The following is a 19668-nucleotide window of genomic DNA, read 5'->3' as shown; positions in this document are numbered from 1 at the left end:
TAAACACACACATACAATTACTGCCAAAAAATTGCCCCACCTAAAAAAACTTCCAAAATCCAGCTCGGCTGGCAAGTGCGTTTGAAAAATCGAGCAAGATTTGAAACTGGTGCAGCGGCGAAACAGAAACAATTGCAGCTATTGTCGGAGAGTTTTTTCTTCACTCAGTTTGGGATGCACTAGCACTCCCCAGGGCTCGGTGCTATCACCCTTTCTTTTCAATATCGCCAAGACCTTCCTCCTTTACAATTGATCCTACGGGACCTCCACCATTCACTTTACGCAGATGGCGTCACTCTTTGGATATATAAGGTAGCGGATGGACACATTCAGGACACCCTTCAAACAGCTGCCAAAATTTAAGAAGCATGCACATCTAGCCGCAGCTTCTCCTGCTCTCCACCGAAGTCCGACCTTTTCCTTTTTTCGGCCCAACAGACATGACCCTCTCGCCACTTGCCACCCCCCCCCAACACCTCAATTACCAACCAATCAGGCAACATCATACCGACCGTCCACACCCTCAGGGTCCTTGATCTGCGCCTTCACTGCAAGAGACACAACCTTGACACTATACGAGAAGTAAAAACGTGAGGACACCTGCCCCTTCTGCACAGCTCCGGGCGCACAAGCCGACGCGGACCATCTCATATGGGCGTGTCCTTCACTGGCCTCAGCCAGAAAGCGACACCTGAGAGGCACATGCCTCCATCCTGGAAGAACCCCCGACCTTGAGCGGTGGCTCTGGGACCCCACCACCGCTCCCTTCTTGACTTTCTTTGAGAGACGGGGGCCCATGTATATTTGTAAATAAGTTATATTTATGCCAACGGGCATTCTATAGCAAAAAAAATGTGAGGTATACCAAACTACCCGACTAATATCTCAAATAGCTTTGAAGCATAAGGTTGTCAATGAGGCCTGCCTCATTCGACTCATACAAGATTTGTCCTATCCCGAATAGCATACTCGAACTCCTTCCAAAACATAAGATTAAGCGAACGAATCAATATTGACGGAATCATACGTAAATGGTTCAGGGTAGCTCTTGGACTCCCTCCAAAAACACAAAATGACCGCCTCCTTGCATTGGGTGTCCACACGTGCCTTGACGAGATAGTATAGCCGCAACACACCGCCCCATTATAAAGACTCAGAGTCACACCGGTCGGCACTTGCTTACTTCCATAGGCCTTTCACCCTCCACCTCCAAATATCAGCATTTTGTACACATTCCCCCTTCCATCCGCCACACGCTCCAAAATATGCCTCCTGTGCACAATGAGGATCGCAGACTGGCTCGCTCGAAAGTCCTTAAAAAGGCGTACCCTCCTGGCTCCCCCACGCTATACACAGTCAGGATTCATCCTACCAGAGCGGCTGCTGTAGCCGCGGTGGTTGACTCGACACAAACCCCGCTCGCTTCCGCCTCCTTAATTACGACATACCCTACAGCGGGAGAAGATATCGCCATTGCGATGGCTATGACCCGCTGTCCCTACTTTCAAACAACTATTATAAGTAATCATCCATCCTAAAATTGACCTCGTGAAGGTGGACTGCGTCGGCAATATCGAAAACTCAATAATCTCTTTCCAGAGGTAGGGACTTCATTTGAAGAGTGCTTTTATTCTGAGTTGGCCTACACGGGCCCAGACAAAAATAATCAGATGTTAATTAGGAGATGTATCCCGAAAATGTGGAAGCACCAGCTTCAGCGAGAAACTTAGAAGGCATTTAATTCGTGTTAAAAGGATCTGTGCTTTATTCATTGTTAATTTCAAGAACAAATGGTCACCTCCAGTTTCTAGACATTTTTTTAGGTTCACCTGCTAATTTTCAGGTTACGTTCCAACGAGAAGTGTCCAACAAACCACTCTAGTATATCAGCGCAATATTGCTACAACGTCAATATTGCTCTATCGCTACAGAATCACCAAATTAGTGCAACATGTTTTTCAAGCCTGTGATGGACCCATGGACCCATTATGGACACGTTATGAACCCATTATCTCTTGATACTGCTGGTATTGCAGCCATAGGGTCTTAATAAAAAGGTCGTCATCCTGTGGTCAAGATGACATTAACTCTGTCTTCAGAATACTAACGTCTTCAGAATACTAACTGAATACTATGTCTTCAGAATACTAACGAGGACAGCTCAATTGTATTGTACTTCATTTACACCAAATCTATTGACGAGAGTTACTTGCCCAAGGAATAGAAGACAGGCAGGGTGGTTCCACTCTACAAGTCAAGTGACGCGCATAACCCCTCAAACTTCAATCAATTGTAAAATCCTCGACCACATAATATTCAGTCTTTTGGTTAACTTTTTCGAGTCTAATCAGTTCTTTCATAAATCCCAACATGGTTACAGAAAAAAACTTCTCTTGTGAGACTCAAATTATAACGTTTACCAATGACTTCCATGCATTTCTTGGCACAACTATTGTAACCGAATGTGTCTTTCTGGATTTTTCCCAAGTGTTCAATAAAGTTAATCATCAGCTTCTCCTACTGAAATTACGTAATTTCAAAATTGATCGCAAAGTCTTACAATGAATAGAAGTATTTCTTTCTAACCGAACGCCGTTTGGGTCTGCCAATCAAATTAACTCCCCTGAGGTACCTGTGCGCTCAGGTGTCCCTCAGGGCTCTGTTCTAGGACCCTTAGTTTTTTTAATATACATAATCACTTGCCTAGTAATGTTTCTTCTGCTCTTTGCCTCTTTGCTGATGATTCTGTGCTTTATCGTAACATTACTATTTCTTCTGACATTCAATGCCTATAATCTGATCTTAATAATATTTCTACTTGGTGCAAACTCTGGCATATGAAGCTCAATATAGCTAAATGTAAACTGATGAGGATATCCTTTAATCAATTTATTGTCCTGGTTATTTTCTTAACAGTACCCCACTACAGTCCGTAGTGGAATATAAATACCTTGGTGTACACGTAACCGATAGCTCTCCTGGTGTCGCCATGTTGATTTCATAACGTCTAAGGCTAACCGCTTGCTTGGATACTTAAAGCGAAATTATTCCTTAGCACCTTCCTCTCTAAAAAAACAGTTATATGTTACTTACGTGCGCTCAATACATAAGTATGCTTCATCAACCTGGGATCCTGGATATAATAATCTCAGTAACCAACTTGAAGCTGTACAAAACCGTTGTGCGAGACTCATACTTTCTAACTGTCATCGTACGGTCAGTGTAACTTTATATAAAAACCAGCCTGAATGTGCCTCCTCTCGCTACACATAGAAAACTGTCCCGTCTGTGCATATTTCAGAAAGTGTATCATAGTAACCATGTACTCAAATCACGCTGGATACAACCCCCACGTTTCATATCTGAACGTCGTGACCGTCGTCACAAAGTTCATATCCCGCACCAAAACACTGTCACCTACTCCCATTGTTTTTTACCAAAACCGTGACGTGAGTGGAACAACCAGCCTGCTTCATTAGCTTGCATTACTAACCCTGACCATTTCCGGGAAGCAATTTTAAATGCAAATTTCTTGTAAGTTTTATTCTTGTTTTTTTGTCTTCTACTTCCTAGTAAGGAGTGCTTTTTTCGTTATGTATTGTTGTTTATTAGTGCTTGTGTCCATCGGCTGTTTCTCTGTTCTTTTACGGAGAATAATGTGCGTTTACCATTAGCTTTTCCTTTGCTAAAACAGTGATTGCGTTTATGGCTGCGTTTAGTGCGTTTGCTTTACTTTGTTTACTGTATTTTTGTCGTGTACAATGGTTAAACACTTGTCGCGTGCTTCTGACATCATTTTTGCTCTTTTATGTGAACCCCTCCCCTCTACAATGCTTGTATGCCCTGCGGGTAAACTAAATAAAACGTGAAAATACAGAGCAACTGTGGCTGCAATATGTGAAAGTTTAAAAAACTGAAGATGACCATCGCATATCAGATTTCTAAGTAGACCAAAATGCGCAACTGGCCGGCAGTGCAGCGCAATTTTTGATGATGAACTATCTTTGCTTCTTAAACTAAATTTGTCACAAGAACTGCCAAAATATACAGGAATAATACCTAAACCATTGAATTGCCACGCTTCTTTGCATGCAGAGAAACAGGGTTCCATAATTGGGCAGGTTTTAAAAAAAGTGTCATGTTTGCACCATTTTATAAAAATATTGCTACTCGAAAAAGCATAATACTCCTGGTCACTCATTTGAACATTTTCAAAGGCTTCCCAGAAAGTGGCATGCGGCAATAGCTTTAATAGCTTGCGTTTTACAGCCGTGAAAGTTTCTAATTTTTCGCCACTTGTCCAACGCACCGCAATCGGAGCTGGTTGTGGGAATGTTTTTTATGTTGCCAATTTTTTTTGGCAAACTAACTTCACATGTGTGTTAAACTGTGCACCAAGAGCTACAGGTGAATTCACTGAAACATTTATCGGGTGATTTTTTTGCTTAGCAAGACTGAAAACCACCATGTCCGTGGATACTGCGCATGCGCTTTGCCCCACCAGCATCTCGCAGGAAAAACACCAGCGTGCATCGTCTGCTGCGTATACATTTCTTGGCGGTTGTGTGTATTAATAATTGCAACCACATTATAAGGTGGCACTCTACTTGCCCTCGAACACATCGCATCCGTCGTCTCGCCAGTGGCGTGAAAAAATAAGAATATTAGCAGCAATGTTTTTAACTGATGCTAGGATAAAAAAAGAGGCGTAGCGATTAGAAAAAAGTGGGAAGAGTAGATGTGAATCAGTCAACTGTGGTTGATCCAGTCGCATGCAGCACACATCGACCAATGCTGGCTGGTGGAGAAACGTCGAAGGAAACGTGAAGCCTAGAGGCCAGAGAGCTTACTTCGGCGTTTTCAACCACTTCGGAGTTTGCTGGAATGGAGTGCCGCCGACAGACGGGTACTGGGGAGCGGTAGCTGGCGCTCGACAGCCCACACGAGCAGGGCGAAATCTGGGCGGCATCAAAATCCAAGGCGGCGGCCCTCGAAGACAGAGGGGAGCCGAACCAAAGTCCCCCGCATAGCGCCGGTGACGAAAACAACGCTACGCGATCCCGCTGGCTCCAGTATCTAATACGCGCTGCGGAACCGCGTGAGACCTGACTGCGCTTTCAACCGCGGAGAGAAACACTTGCGGCGCGTCGCCTAGAGTTAAAGGAATAACACGTGTTGCTCCGGAAGGTAATGCTTTTGATCTCGGTGAGACAGTCTGACACGTGTGCCGCCATGATGGTTGCAGCACGCTCCTGTTGCTAACCGGACTTACGTGGTTTCTGGGATGTGCGCTACGCCAGGGAACACAACCGGTATTTACATTTTTCGTCTTTATTAAAAATGTTCACTGGACACGCCTGCCGCATCTCTCGTTAAAACAGCCTACGGGTATTGCCCTTGCGACCATGAGCAGTTGACACAACGAAGTCAGTGTCGTGTACGAATTATCTAGTCATCTTCATGCACTTCTAGAAGAAAAACGTAGGTACTGTGTAATAGAGTTAAGGGAGTTGTTGCAGCCTATAGGAGAAACAGACAACACAAATAAATATTCTCAAAGAGCAAAAAGCTGCAGTAAGTGCATCCATATATCTGTCAGAATTGAGGTCTGAGCGGGCGGGTTGCAAATGTGTACTGAGACCTAAAGTTTAAGACAACCTTGCTAAATAAAAAATCTGATTTTACCTGTTTCAAAAAGAAAATTACCAATTACCCCTCTCGCTGTTCCTAATTCTTAATAAAAGGAGAGTCACGAACGACTGAGGAGTACGGGAGTTCTTGCGCAGTTTGGGTTGTTGCAATGGAAGTTGCTTTAATGAAAGCCCACTTATTTACTTAGTTGAAGCGCCGTCGTCCCACTTTCTACGTCGCCGCTTTAATGAATAAAACAGGGCATGACACTGATGCTTCGAGAGTGCCATGTAAAAATGGCAAATTTTCCAAGGACCGAAGAAGTCTGGCAACAAAAAGAAGAGGAAGCAGCAAATATTTTATTAGTAGTGAGCACAAAATATCAAAAATCAGCTAAAACGGTGCTTATCTGCGTTGAATCTCTGTCGAACATGTGTAGGGCATGGCGACCGTGGCCATAAAGAAGCGCAGCCTAATAAGGACGCTGCGGTTACCACTTTCTTCTTGTTGCGCGGGTAAAGAAAGTGAGAGAACTTTCGTTCTTGCTTTCGTAGTGCGGCTAGCGTGACAACGTGTGCGGTGTACGTCCTGGACTTTTTCGCCAGCACTCCGCCGCAGGTGGCACCATCAATGCTGCAGCTTGAATTGAAAGTGCTTTCGTGCAATGCATCTACCGGCCCGAGGTTTCGGTTTCAAAGCCAAATTGTTTAGTGCCATTTACTTCGAAAAATGTTGTTTGTTGTCCGTTCAACACAAATTCCTGCCACTACAAAGGTATATACACAACAATGGAATTTCCATGGAACTTGAATGTCTGACTCGAGAATACGAGCTGAGTGCGGTACCATTGCTTTATTGCCATACGTTGGAAGCGGGAGAACAAATCTAGTTGCAGTTTTGTGTTTCTGCGTGTCGCATACGCAATCCAGGGATGGTCCAGGAATCTGGAGGTTGGTGGGCTAATGTGCTCACTTCACAAAAATATAATTTGAAACTGAAAAGCTATAGACAGGACTTGCCGCGGGACACGTGAACGTGATTGTAGTTGAGAAATAAATGTGCAGCCCAGCCACAGAGGACTATAATTTTAGAGAAACTGTCGGCGCGCCGGTCCAAGTCATTTTTAATTCGCGCCAAGATACGAAGAAACCAGAGCGTGAGAAACGAAAAGGATCCCAATGTTGCTGCAAACTGCAAAATAGGAGGATGAGCACTAGACGTTTTTGAGCCTCACTACTTAACATGAGTAAAGGAAGAGGCGAAAAAAAAAGAAATGGGAATACAATGTACAGTTAGGAATTGACAGGTAAGTACCGGCAGATTGCCTTATTTTCCCCCAGGACTGCTGTGTCTCACAGAATATGAACTCTGTTTTTTCCAAAGCCTGCGTTGTTAATTCTGGAAGCTTTGTCACAGGCACAAAATACCCTAGGAACATCCAACTTGAAATTGTTTATCGGGGCACACCCTCCCGGACTTCCCCTTAATTATAGATTATAGACGTCGATACATAGTTATGGACCAGCATGTATTTTCATTGAAGAATTGACTAAGTTACTTACTCATCAAATTGTCGCCCGTGTACACACCAGCAAATGAAATACTCTTGTAAAAAATAGGCATGAACAAAGCAAACAAAATTCCAGTTGTGCTGCAAAACAAAAGGCTGTGGAGCATGCAATGCGAAGGAGTCGCCTTGAATAAGAAGAATTTGAAGGCCATTGTAGCTTATGCGCAATCACCATTTGAAAACATCAAGCAAGCAGTCATATCGCTAATTGTTAGGGTTTCCTCTCAAAGTAACTCAGCTCTAAATTTCGATGACCTCTTCGCCGGGTAATTTTTGGGCTACTCCAGGAATAAAAAAAATCCGTGTGTGTTTTGTAAACCATTCTCGAATCTAAGAATTTATAGAATATCTCAAGTGGTCGCGTGGCATACTGAGTCGTCGGTATATCATCATCATCATCATCATCATCACCAGCCTATCTACGCCAACTGCAGGGCAGAGGCCTCTCCCATTATTTTCCAATTACGTCGGTCCTGTGCCAACTGTGACCAATTTATCCCCGCAAACTTCTTGATCTCATCTGCCAATCTAACTTTCTGCCGCCCCCTGCAACGCTTGCCTTCTCTAGGGATACACTCTGTTACCCTTGAAGACCAGCAGCTATCTTGCCTTCGATTTACATGCCTTGCCCATGTCCGATTCTTCTTCTTAATTTCTACTAGTATGTCTTTAACACCAGTTTGTTCCCTCACCCACTCCGCTCTCTTCTTGTCCCTTAATGTTACACCTATCATTTTCCGCTCCATTGCCCGCTGAGTCGTTATCAATTTAAGTTGAGCCCTCTTAGTGCGCCTCCAAGTTTCTGCCCCGTAGGTGAGTACCGGTAAGATGCAGCTGTCATACACTTTCTTCTTCAGCGACAATGGTAGTCTGCTATTCATTATCTGAAAATGTCTGCCATATGCACCCCACCCCATTCTGACCCTTCTAATTATCTCTGCCTCACGGTTGGGATCTGGCGTCACAACATGGCCTAAGTAGATATATTCGCTTAACACTTCCACTGCCTCGCCACCTATCTCAAACCGCTGTGCTGTCCCGAGGCTATTGATCATTACTTCAGTTTTCTGCATATTAATTTTCTGGCCCACGATTCTACTCTGTTACCCTGAAAGCATGCTTTGTAATTCGTCCCCCGAGTTACTTAGCAAGGCAACGCCATCAGCAAATCTAAGGTTACTGAGGTATTCTCCATTAACCCTTACTCCCACCTGTTCCCAATCCAATGTTCTGAATACTTACTGTAACCATGCTGTGAATAACATTGGAGAGATTGTGTCGCCTTGTCTGACACCCTTCCTTATAGGTATTTTACTGCTCTACCTATGGAGGATGATAGTAGCTGTAGACCCATTTTAGATATCCTCTAGTATTCTTACATACTGCTCATCTACCCCTTGGTTCCGTAAAGCCTGAATGACTGCTAGGGTTTCGACAGAGTCAAATCCTTTCTCATAATCTATGAAGGCTATATATAGGGGTTCAGTGTACTCAGCGCATTTCTCTATCACCTGATTGATCGTGTGAATATGGTCCATTGTTGAATAACCTTTACGGAACCCTGCTTGTTCTTTAGGTTGACTGAAATCTAAGATTGCGAAAATTTGGTTAGCGATTACCTTGGTAAATACCTTGTAGACGACTGACAGTAAGCTGATTGGCCTGTAATTTTTCAAGTCCTTCATGTCGAATTTGTTATGGATTAGGATGATGTTCGTGTTCTTCCAAGATTCAGGTACCATTGCGGTCATTAGGCATTGCGTATACAGGTTTGCGAGTTTTTCAAGTACGATTTCTCCACCATCCTTCAAGAGGTCTGCTGTTATCTGATCCTCACCAGGTACTTTGCCTACTTTCATTTCTTCCAAAGCCTTCCTCACTTCTTCGGTCGTTACTGGTGGGATGTCTATCTCCTCTGAACTACTGTGTCGTTCGGTATTATCCTCGACGTCACGGCTACTGTACAGATCCCTATAGAACCCCTCGGCCACTTTGACTATTTTATCCCTATTTGTGACGACATTTGCGTTGCTTATCCTTAAGTGCATACATCAGATTTTTCCCCACGCCAAGACATCTCTTCACTGCTTTCAGGCTACCTCCGTTCTTTACAGCGTATTCAATCCTTTCCATATTATACTTCCGTATGTCAGCTGTCTTACACTTATTCGTTAACTTCGAGAGCTCTGCTAGTTCTATTCTGTCAGCTGCGGTAGAGATTGTCATGGTTTGCCGTTTCCAGATTAGATCTTTCGTCTCCTGCGAACGTTTACCAGTATCCTGTCTAGCCATAGTGCCCCCGACTTCTACTGCACACTCCGTGAGAATGCGTGAAAGGTTTTGCCTGACTTCCTGTGTCGTAAGCTCGGCTTCCTCGTTAAGAGCGGAATATTGGTTCTGCAGCGCGATCCTGACTTCTTCTACTTTACGTCTTACTGTTAGCTCATTTATCGGCTTCTTTCGTACTATCTTGTTGCGGTCCCTCCTCAAATCTAGCGTAGTTCGAGATCTTGCCTTACGGTGGTCACTACACCTTACCCTTCCGAGCACTTCCACATCCTGCACGACGCCAGGATTATCGCATAATATGAGGTATATTTCATATTTGTGCTCCCCATTCGGGCTCCTCCAGGTCCACTTCCGACTCTCCCGTTTACAGAAGGTATTCATTACGCGTAGGTTATTCTATTCTCCAAACTCAACTAGTAGGTCCCCCCCTGCTATTTCTACAGCCCAGACAATAGTTCCCAACTGCCTTGTCTCCAGCCTGATTCTTGCTTACTTTAGCTTTGAGTCCCCCCTAACAACGGCATACTCTGTTGTTACTTTAGCCATTGCCGATTCCACATCTTCATAGAAGCGTTCCACTACTTGGTCGTCGTGTCTGGATGTGGGCGCGTAGCCCTGCACCACCTTTATTGACTAGAAATGCACTCCCAGTTCTCTTCTGTCCTCTAGACCACTGTAATAACACCGTTAGGCGGGCTAGTTGGTACTCAGAATTCATGCTGAATTTTTGCGCAGCGTAAGACAAGGACAGATACAACAGGGGACACGAAGACCAGCGCAGACTAAGAACTGAAATTTATTTCTTAAACAACACATATATATATACACTATCTAACAACCCTGGATCACCGCGCATGAGCAGGTTAGTACACTTTTCATCAAAATGCAAAGCATGATAACTGTACAACCAAACTGACTTGATAAGGCGAACTGCCGCCTCGCAACAATATTATACTATCTTGTATTGGTCAGAAACTGTTTTTCTTTTTCTGACAGAGCGACTGATGGGTGGCTCACGCATGCTCCCTTGATCGCAGCCATGTGCCACGCTTCTACAATTTCCCTGGTAGTCTGATTAGGGTGACAGAACACAATAGTAGTTTAGTTCAACAGAGGTTCGCACTTGTCTACAGTACATTGCTCACCGTGCTTTGCCAAATGTTAGATAGTGTATATATATGTTAGATATATATATATATGTATACACTATTTGTTAGATAGTGTATATATATGTGTTGTTTAAGAAATAAATTTCAGTTGTTAGTCTGCGCTGGTCTTCGTGTCCCCTGTTGTATCTGTCCTTGTCTTACGCTGCGCAAAAATTCAGCATGAACTCTAGACCACGGTAACATAGGACGTGTCCATTTTTCAGCACCGTAAATGTTTCGCCTGCCCTCCTAACTTCGCTAAGCCCTAATACATCCCGTTTAATGCCCTCTAATTCCTCGAAGAACACCTCGAGCCTTGCTTCGCTAGATAAGGTTCGCGCGTTAAACGTTGCCAGGTTCAGATTCCATTGGCGGCCTGTCCGGATCCAGGGATTCTTAGCACCCTCTGCTGCGTTACAGGTCTGACCGCCGCCGTGGTCAGTTGCTTCGTAGCCGCTGCGGACTGAGGGCCGTGGGTTAATTGGCGTATTCATGGAAGGTTGTGGCCGTTACTACATCAGTGTGGCCAATCCTGCTCTGGTGAGGGAGTGCATTGCCGGCAATGGTCGCCCTGGTCAGCCCGCACCCCAAGCCCCTTTGTGCAATTCCATCAATACGCGGAATTTTTTTAATCCGGTGAGAATTGCCCGGCACCGGGATTCGAACCACGGTCCTTCTGCACGCGAGGTGGGTGTTCTACCTCTACGCCATCGCATTCACTCATCGGTATGTATGAGCATGCAATTATCAAAATCACCACCCCGTAAAAGCTCCCACAAGATCATTAAACAATGCTAGTATTCCTAAGGTGTAGTTACGTGTACTACTTATTATAACACTAATGCTGATTGTTTTGTCCTCACCACAGCTTTTGTGTCCCTGTAATAATTATTATCTCACTTTCTATTAAAATATAACACTTCTTTCTTGGGTTTTCCACGTCTGGCTACAAACTTCGGCCAAATAAAATTTAACTTAATAAAACGAAATTTACCTTATGACTGAAACGTTAGTGACACCTCCCTGGTCACAACTATAGAGTTCAGTTTTGTCTGCTAATCCGTATTGCCTCGTCTCATATTCTCTAATTCCGTTCCTCTGCCCATGACATGTGACCTTGGGCCACCTGGGTTAGTAGCATTAGCTCGCACTACGTAACCCATTGGCACGCAGTACATTCACGGCATGTCGGTTGGGCACCGAGATCCATATCGCGTGCGGCAAAAGATACAGAAGAGTCGCCTACCGTTAGCGGGAATATTGGACCTGAGAACAAACATATTGCACTGCGTTCCGAAAATGATTGTCGCGAGCGCTCTTTAGGACCGTTGTCGACAAGTGTAAACAAAACGTCAGCACTACGAAGTGAGAAAATACAGCAGAGCTTACGAATATAAAGCTAGCCTAGCACGTTATTAGTGAAATTAGGAATGTCTTAAGATAGGATGACATGGTTGTCAGCTGAGTACCTAGAGAATTCATTACACAAAAATGCACATTCGTCTTCATAAGCAAGTATACACGCGCTCTATTTTACATGTGCGATCTCGCCTCCTCCGATGTGACCGCCCGTTAAAAAGCATTCGGGGTGATCTTACGAGAAGTATTCCATGGCTATAAGAAAAACTTCGCGAAATAACAAAACTGCCATCACAATGAAGCACTCGTGCCCGGCTCGACACCTATACCCAAAAGCACAAACAAGCAGCCTTTGGTGGAAGAGTGCGATACCATGGCCCAAATAAAACAAACGACATTGTACGTACAACATGCCAGAGATAGTGGAATCTATGCAGCGCAAAAGGAGCATAAAATAAACTATGAAGACACTATTTATTGCGAAACACCGGTCGTGCACACGCAGGCGAACATGGTAACATTATGACCAACGTGGACGGGGAAATAAAAGCAGTGAAAGAACTGTACACCAGACTTTGTGCCAGGGCGTTAGACTTGACGGAATTACTGAGCCTGTTATCTTAGCTCGGGATGTCCCACTATTAGCCGAAGGGAAAGTAGAAAAGGCTCCAAGGACGTGAAAAACGGATAACCTGCAGATGACAAAAGCATAACAGCGAATATTTTAAAGGAAGGAGAAGACAGTGTGCTGCAAAAGCTGGCTGACATATTTTAGTAATGCTTACGGACTTTAAAAGTGCCCTTAGCCTGGAAAGGCCAATACTAATTTCTGGTAAAGAGAAGGAGTAATTTAAATGAGTTTAGGAATTCCACAATATCCCAAACTGTTGCATCACAATATATCCAAAGTCGTATCCAAACTGTTGTTCCAAGGGAATAGTTAACTCCATAAGCTACACATTCGATTTCCAAAAACCCAGGGGAAACGGTGGGTTCAGAAAAGTTCCCAGTGGATCATATAAGAAAGATCCCAATAGATCTCATCGATGTCAAAAATAGAGGAATAGAAAAATCTGCGGAACAAAATGAGCCCTATTAAATGACACATATTTATATTATAAAAAGTGCTTGATTCAGTAAACACCACAGCAGTTCTGGACACATTGAAAGCCCAAGTAAATAGAAGAGAGCTGCATGCGACTCCTGGTGACACATTTCAGGCATGTAGTGTCGGGTAATCAATCGTCCACATAAAAGCGAAAACTTTCCTATTAGAAACAGATCAAAACAGGGAAACACCATCTTGCCAAAAATGTTCATTGCTTGTCTTAAGAAAGTATTGACCAAGCTTGCGTTATAGAATGAACCATTAAGGATACACAGGGAGAACGGGAGCTATTTGAGTATGCAAAAAACATATCTGTGGTCAGTGAGTCGGCAGAACACCTGGAAAAGTGCCGAATGGATTACATGCAGGAAGATTGTCCTTACGGTAACAAAAAATATCAAAATTTCAGCAGTAATGATAAGTAAAGATGTCGAAAGCGGCCTTTTCAGCTTAGGTAACGCGGCACTAGAACTTGTAGAAAGGCATAACTTCGTCGAACCAATGTGAAGGCTGACCCGAAACCGCAAGAACAAATCTCCAGAAGAATAGCTGTTGCAGGGGAGCACTTCGCAAGCACTCCCAAGTAATAACATGTAAGCTACCTAGGTCACTGCAAGAATTGTATAACCCGCCGTGGTGGCGCTGTGGCTAAAGCGTTGCGCTGCTGAGCACGGGGTCGCGGGTTGGATTCCCGGCCGCGGTGGCCGCTTTTCTGATGGAAGCGAAAAGCAAAAACGCTCCTTTTTGCGAGATTTTGGCGCACGTTAAAGGTACCCAGGTGGTCAAAATAATTCCGGAGCTCTCTACTACGGCGCGCCTCTTCGCCTACGTTGCGTCAGCGCGTTAAACCCGAAAACCAATCAATCGATTAATAAATCAACTAATCAATCAATCAATCAATCAATCAATCATTTGTTTATAACCAATGAAAGCGATCAGTGAGGACACGTAGAGCAGAAAATTCTCGCCTTATTAAACAACTTGAAGGGAAATTACTACGAAGGATGATAGAGGACTAGTGTTAAGGATGATATTGGATATATTACGAAGGATTGGTATAAAATTAGTACGAAGAATGATAGGCGAATAATGTGCATACGAGAGTTGAGACAACATATTTCAAATTAAAAAAAGACATTGACGTGCCCTGGTGATGTAGCTAGACAACATGACAAATGGAAGCCCACGATGCTAAAAGAGGATATGATAGAGACGATTTTTTTAAGAAGAGGAAGGACTCTAATTTGATGGAGGAAGAAATAACGAAGTTCGGAGGCAAAGAATTGACTCGAGCAGCGCCGGCCGTCAGCGGGTGGAGAGAAATGGGAAAGGCCTTTCTTCCGAGAAGGCCTATATAGGCACTTTTTGTTGTTGTTGATGATGATGATGATGATGCGACAAAAAAGAGGAGAGAAAATATTCGCAGTAGTTCTGCTAAAGAGAGAACGGAAAAATAATAGAATAGCACCAAAAGGGGAAGTAAAACACGTCTTTCAGTAAATGAATATTAGTTTGCAAAGAGGGAAACGTCCGAGTAAAGCCTGTTTTTTTCTTCATCCAACATCTTTAGACAGGCCTCTCGAGCGAGAATGCGAACTCCAAAAAAACATGCTTTGTAGAAAAACCAGAACGAATGTTCGCGAGAAGCGAATTATCTCGGGAGAGTCATCCGACACGGCTATCGAACACGAGTTGGCTCCGTCCATTGCCCTTCGGCAACATGGGCGCTGTGATCTATGGCGTTGTGTATTTGCGTCGCCGAACGTGTTTCTATTGGGAAAATGCAAGAGTTTGCAAATTACACGGTGATACGCTAATACCGTTTGGTTCTTTCAAATGTCCGTGCTACGGGCGGGGACTAGGCAGGCAAGGAAGTCACCAGCGTCCGTTGCATGTGGTGTTGCTCACGGTTACTGCGACGTGCTCAGCTTTGTCCGCTGGTTTAATCCGCGATCGGATAGATGTTGACGAAGAAGAAAACAGGCTTCACCATACGAGCTCGGTACTGCATGGCATGACTCTGCACTCGTGAGCAACACCCAGGGGCTTGAGTCCTGCATTGCACGGCAAGGTGACTGTCCTCCTAAAGCAAACGAATTCGGAGCTCTAACGCACTCAGAAGCGCCAGGTCTCTAAAGTACCCCATCGACACAGCACCCCAGTACTGCCGGAACAGAAACCCGCACCACACCCAGATTAAATAATTCCTGTGAAACAGCTTTTTCTATATGTAACTTAAGAAAAACGTTTGTGGCGATGAACATTGAGCGGCGGGAAGAGTTCATCGGCCAATGCTCGTCGCTTCAATACCTACACGACCTTTTGCGGTTTGGAACATACAATGGCACCACTATTAGTCACTTAGGATGTTTGTTTCAACACCTGAAAGTTTTAATTTTCTTGAAGGAAATGTCCGTTGAGGTGTGAGGGGCGTATTTATTGAAAGAAAAGAAAACATTCACACATTAAGAAAATCTTACAGCGTAATATGTTGCCGCGATTGCTCGACGTAGTACATGTTGTTCAGAGGCGATTTTTATTCAAAAGTTCCTGATGGCGGCAAAGGTTCGATAGGATCTTCACGATTGAACGTCTTGTTGAAGTAGAACTCCACGACTGTCTTGTTGAATGCTTGTACAACAGTGACGTTTCTACTTACTTCGGGAAGCATGTACGGCATCCACGCGTGCACGAGCTGACCTCGCGTGTGAGTTCCCGTCAGTTCAATGCTAACCCGATTCTCCAAAGTTTTGGAAATGCTTTCAGGCGCAATGGCGGCCAACATGGCCAGGAAATCGCCCAAGTTGAAGCCAGCGCTGCCCGTCGGTTTTAGCACCGTCTCGACGGTGTGGTTGGTGGTGTCACGGAGGAAGTCCGAAAGGGGGAAGTTCAACTTAGTGATGTTATTGTAAAGGTCCTGAAACACCGAATATTTCATGTTAATTTGGATATGCGTTTTATAGGGAAAAAAGTGCGAACAAAGACATACTATTTTTCAGCTTGCTAGTTAGTGCTGTGGTCTACGAGATAACACTTTATATCGCTGGTTTTAACATAAACTGATGACGCAGGAGAAGACGAAAATTGCTTAATTCAATGGCGATAATATTGAACTGGTGTACCGCCAGCATAATGATATATAAGAAATGTCCAAAGCTTAAAACCTATAAGAACTTCAACATGTCATTCCCCCTCTATTGTGCTGATTAGTTTGTCCTCTACGCTAAAATGGCAGTCTGGTTCATAGTAATTGGATAGCCCCAAACATTAATTGTTTCTGGTACTTGGAAGAGAACTGAAAGGGCTAAGCAGAACTGATTGGCTCAAATACACAGTTGAAACCGGTGAAATGTGTAAAGAGCCTGAATTTGCCGTGGTGGTTCTTGTAGGCATGTATCAAAAAACTTCCGTTGTAGGCATCCACACAATGAAGTTCAGGTATACTTTCTTGAAGCACCCGCACACACCTTGTGTGGTGGCACGTAGGTAGTCTGCAATTATCATCGCCCGCGCCACGCAGTCGCCGATGCCATGGTGTCCAGAAAAAAACCACAACACAAAAACATGTTTATTTTTATAAACGCTTGCCAGCCTTCGCCGTTCAAACCCTGAGTAGTTTGTAATGTTTAACTTGCCATAAAAACGCCGTGGAAGTCCTGCCGCCATATTCCTAATACTCCTATATAATGGCTATGTAATTTCTGAACTTACCGTATGACGTTGAGCAGCGGTACTCATAAAGGAGAATGAGGGATGTCTACTAGAAACCTAACCCCAATCAAATCAGCCATGGCGAAGGAGCAACACGGGGGTACTTATTTCTCGCCTAGGTGTTAACAAGTGCGGTGAAGTTAAATTGTTAAGACTCACATTCCAAAACAAGTTACATCAATTGCCCTATAGAGGTGGGTGACCCGCAGAGCTTCTCGGTGCATGACATTGAAGAAACAAATATAAAACCAAAAAATCAGCCAATCTTACTTCTCTAGACAGTCTATGCTGCTTATTTTTAAGAAAAAAATCCCGCCATCTCCACGAAGTGAATGATAATGAGAGGGGCGAAGCTGAAATGCTTATAGGTAAAACCGTGAAACATTCGCCCACACATCATATAAAGACTCGACACGTCAAGCTTTGCACCGCTCCGTTGACAAGCCCGTCGACGACGTCGATGTTTGTGGTGATTATGTAGGGCTTGTTTGGGACGAGGATAATCTCCATGAGTAAGTTGGCGAATTCGTGTGTGAAATGTTAGCCACCTTGGCCGTCACCTTCTGCAGAGCGTCTTGTGTCACGTACCTCTGGTACGTGTCTTCAGCTCACAGGCGACGAACGACAATCTCTTCTTCTTTCTCTCCTCCTTCTTGGGTAGCAACGAACGCGTTGAACGTTTTGACGTCTTCAGCCAATGTTTGGTTGGCCAATCCCTAGGGGGATTCTGCCACAATCATCATCATTCCGCCGTGTATGGCAGCAACGAGGGATAGGACAGGGCCCGAACAAGAGTCTTGAGCTCGCAGGCGACGAACGACAACCTCTTTTTCTTCCTCTCCTCTTTGTTTGGTAGCAACGAACGTGTTGAACGTTATAACCCTTCGGGCAATCTTTGGTTGGGAAACACCTAGGGGTTTCCCGCCACAATCATCATCAATGTGCCATGTACAATGTGCGGTGTACGGCCGGGACAGGGCCCAAGCAAGAGGATCTTCGCCCTTAAAACTCCTACATCTACGAACCCAATTTGGTCAAACGAACAAAGAAGGTAACATATGAATTTTTCCGCCATGGTACTAAGCGGCAGCCATGCTTGACAGAATTATATTTTGAAGGCGAACAACGCCTGGTTGTAAGACACACGTTGATACGTTCGTTATGAACTCACGCTACATAATGCTATAGAACATCATCAATTCATGAAACCCAAGCCTTGTGAGCGTTTGCATAAGGCAGGCTCCTAATGAGACTCCTGGTTTTATGGTGGCATACCAGGTGCATACCTTGTGCAAATTCCGGTGTTTTTGTATTTATTACAGAGAAAACGTACATCATTCACGCCTTTACTTCGAAACCGCACAGTACATGCAATGTAAACAGAAAACACACCTACATGTTCACTCATCAAAACACCGCACTAAATATCTGGAAGACACACCTACACTCTAGGCGTGTGAAAACCACTTTGAATTATTAATAAGGCACAATAAACTAGGAGATCCGGTTTTGCATTGTTCAGAATAGCTATTATCGTTGAACAAGGAGGGCCCACATGATGTTAAATATAATGATTCTTCTACAAACTGAGCACCCCGCAAGAAAACAAAAACAGTAAAGGTCGTCTGTTTTATACCAGAAGGAATATAATTGTGTGAAGGGAAATGTCCATATTTATGGCAATGCCCGTTGGAGAGCTACCGGGAAAATGCTACCTCTTTGTATGGATTAAAGCAATGTTCCAAAGTTTAGGTTAGCGAAAGAAACAAAACTAGGGCAACATTGTGCAATCTTACGGTCTTTCTAGGTAGGGTGAACGTGAAGAATCTGCAGAAGCGTTCGTATTGAAAAAAGTTCTAGTCAAACGTGCTGAGCCTCGCAGGAGTAATGTGAGCTTACTGCGAAGAGAAATAGAAAGGCGCAGATTATCCCCTACCGTAATTCTACAAAATAGACAGAAAACTAGAAACACAGAAGAAAAAAATTGAGCAGAAAAAAAGGAATCACCAGAAAGGCAATTGGAGCACAACAGAATTGCACTGCTGAAGGCCTGCAGCAGTAATAGTAGAATCTTTTAAATCTCTAGAATCTTTTAGTACTATAGAACCTTAGAATAAGACGCTAAGCGCGCTCACGCTATCGTGTATATTGTAAAACATACAAGCGTGTCTGGAAAACCTATCACTCGAAGTATCCGATAAAGAAGGGGAAAGAAGGACTTGTAAAAAAGATAACAAAGGTTGGTACTACAGGCGACCACTTTTAAAAGGGGCCACATTCTTCTGCAGCTGGTTTTTTCTGCGCGAAAACCACGCTAGCGAATATTTTATCGGCAGCTCTAAACCGTTGTCGCTAATGGAAGTACCGATATGCATGAACAAAAAAGGGGCAATCACATGGTCCATGTGAAATCACCATCACCATCAGAGTTGTGGCTGGTAAACCGACGACATACACGGGCAGAATACATGAAAATACATCAAAAGAACGACACACACGGCATTACATATGCAGGACAGCACAGCTTGAAATACACTGCAATGCTTTCACATTCACACAAGCAAACACTCAAAACTGGTTTTTTTTTGTGTACCGCTATGTTGACTTGCAAAGCGCATACACTACATTGTGTTGAAGAAGTGCTAATTATTACCAGTATTAAAAGAAACAAATGCATATACACACCCAGGAAACGGTTGTTTGAAGGACCGTCTCCCACGGAATAATGAATACTGGACACGTCGCCCTCTGCACAACTACAAGTGCAGCCTCTGGATCCGTGAGGAAATTGAATTCAGAACCTGGAAGGATGTTTCCTCGACCTGTGCAAAGTAATAAATCGGTGAGCTTTA

At 44.0% G+C, this 19668-nt stretch overlaps 1 protein-coding gene across 1 annotated transcript in view; it reads right to left on the bottom strand.

The window, feature by feature from the left end:
• Positions 1–492: 492 nt before the first annotated feature.
• Positions 493–19668, bottom strand: part of LOC144164887 (pyrimidine-specific ribonucleoside hydrolase RihA-like) — a 31753-nt gene continuing 12577 nt past the window's right edge. Inside the window, exon 3 of the mRNA XM_077695129.1 lies at positions 493–548. Within this exon, the coding sequence (XP_077551255.1) occupies positions 493–548 (56 nt within the window). The remainder of the gene's footprint in view (positions 549–19668) is intronic.

This window comes from Haemaphysalis longicornis, unplaced genomic scaffold (assembly GCF_048455015.1).
Source record: "Haemaphysalis longicornis isolate Haplotype H1 unplaced genomic scaffold, Haemaphysalis longicornis Haplotype H1 scaffold_14, whole genome shotgun sequence".
Lineage (NCBI taxonomy): Eukaryota > Metazoa > Arthropoda > Arachnida > Ixodida > Ixodidae > Haemaphysalis > Haemaphysalis longicornis.
The sequence above is the reverse complement of the archived record's forward strand: the minus strand, read 5'-3'. Positions and strand labels throughout refer to the sequence as shown.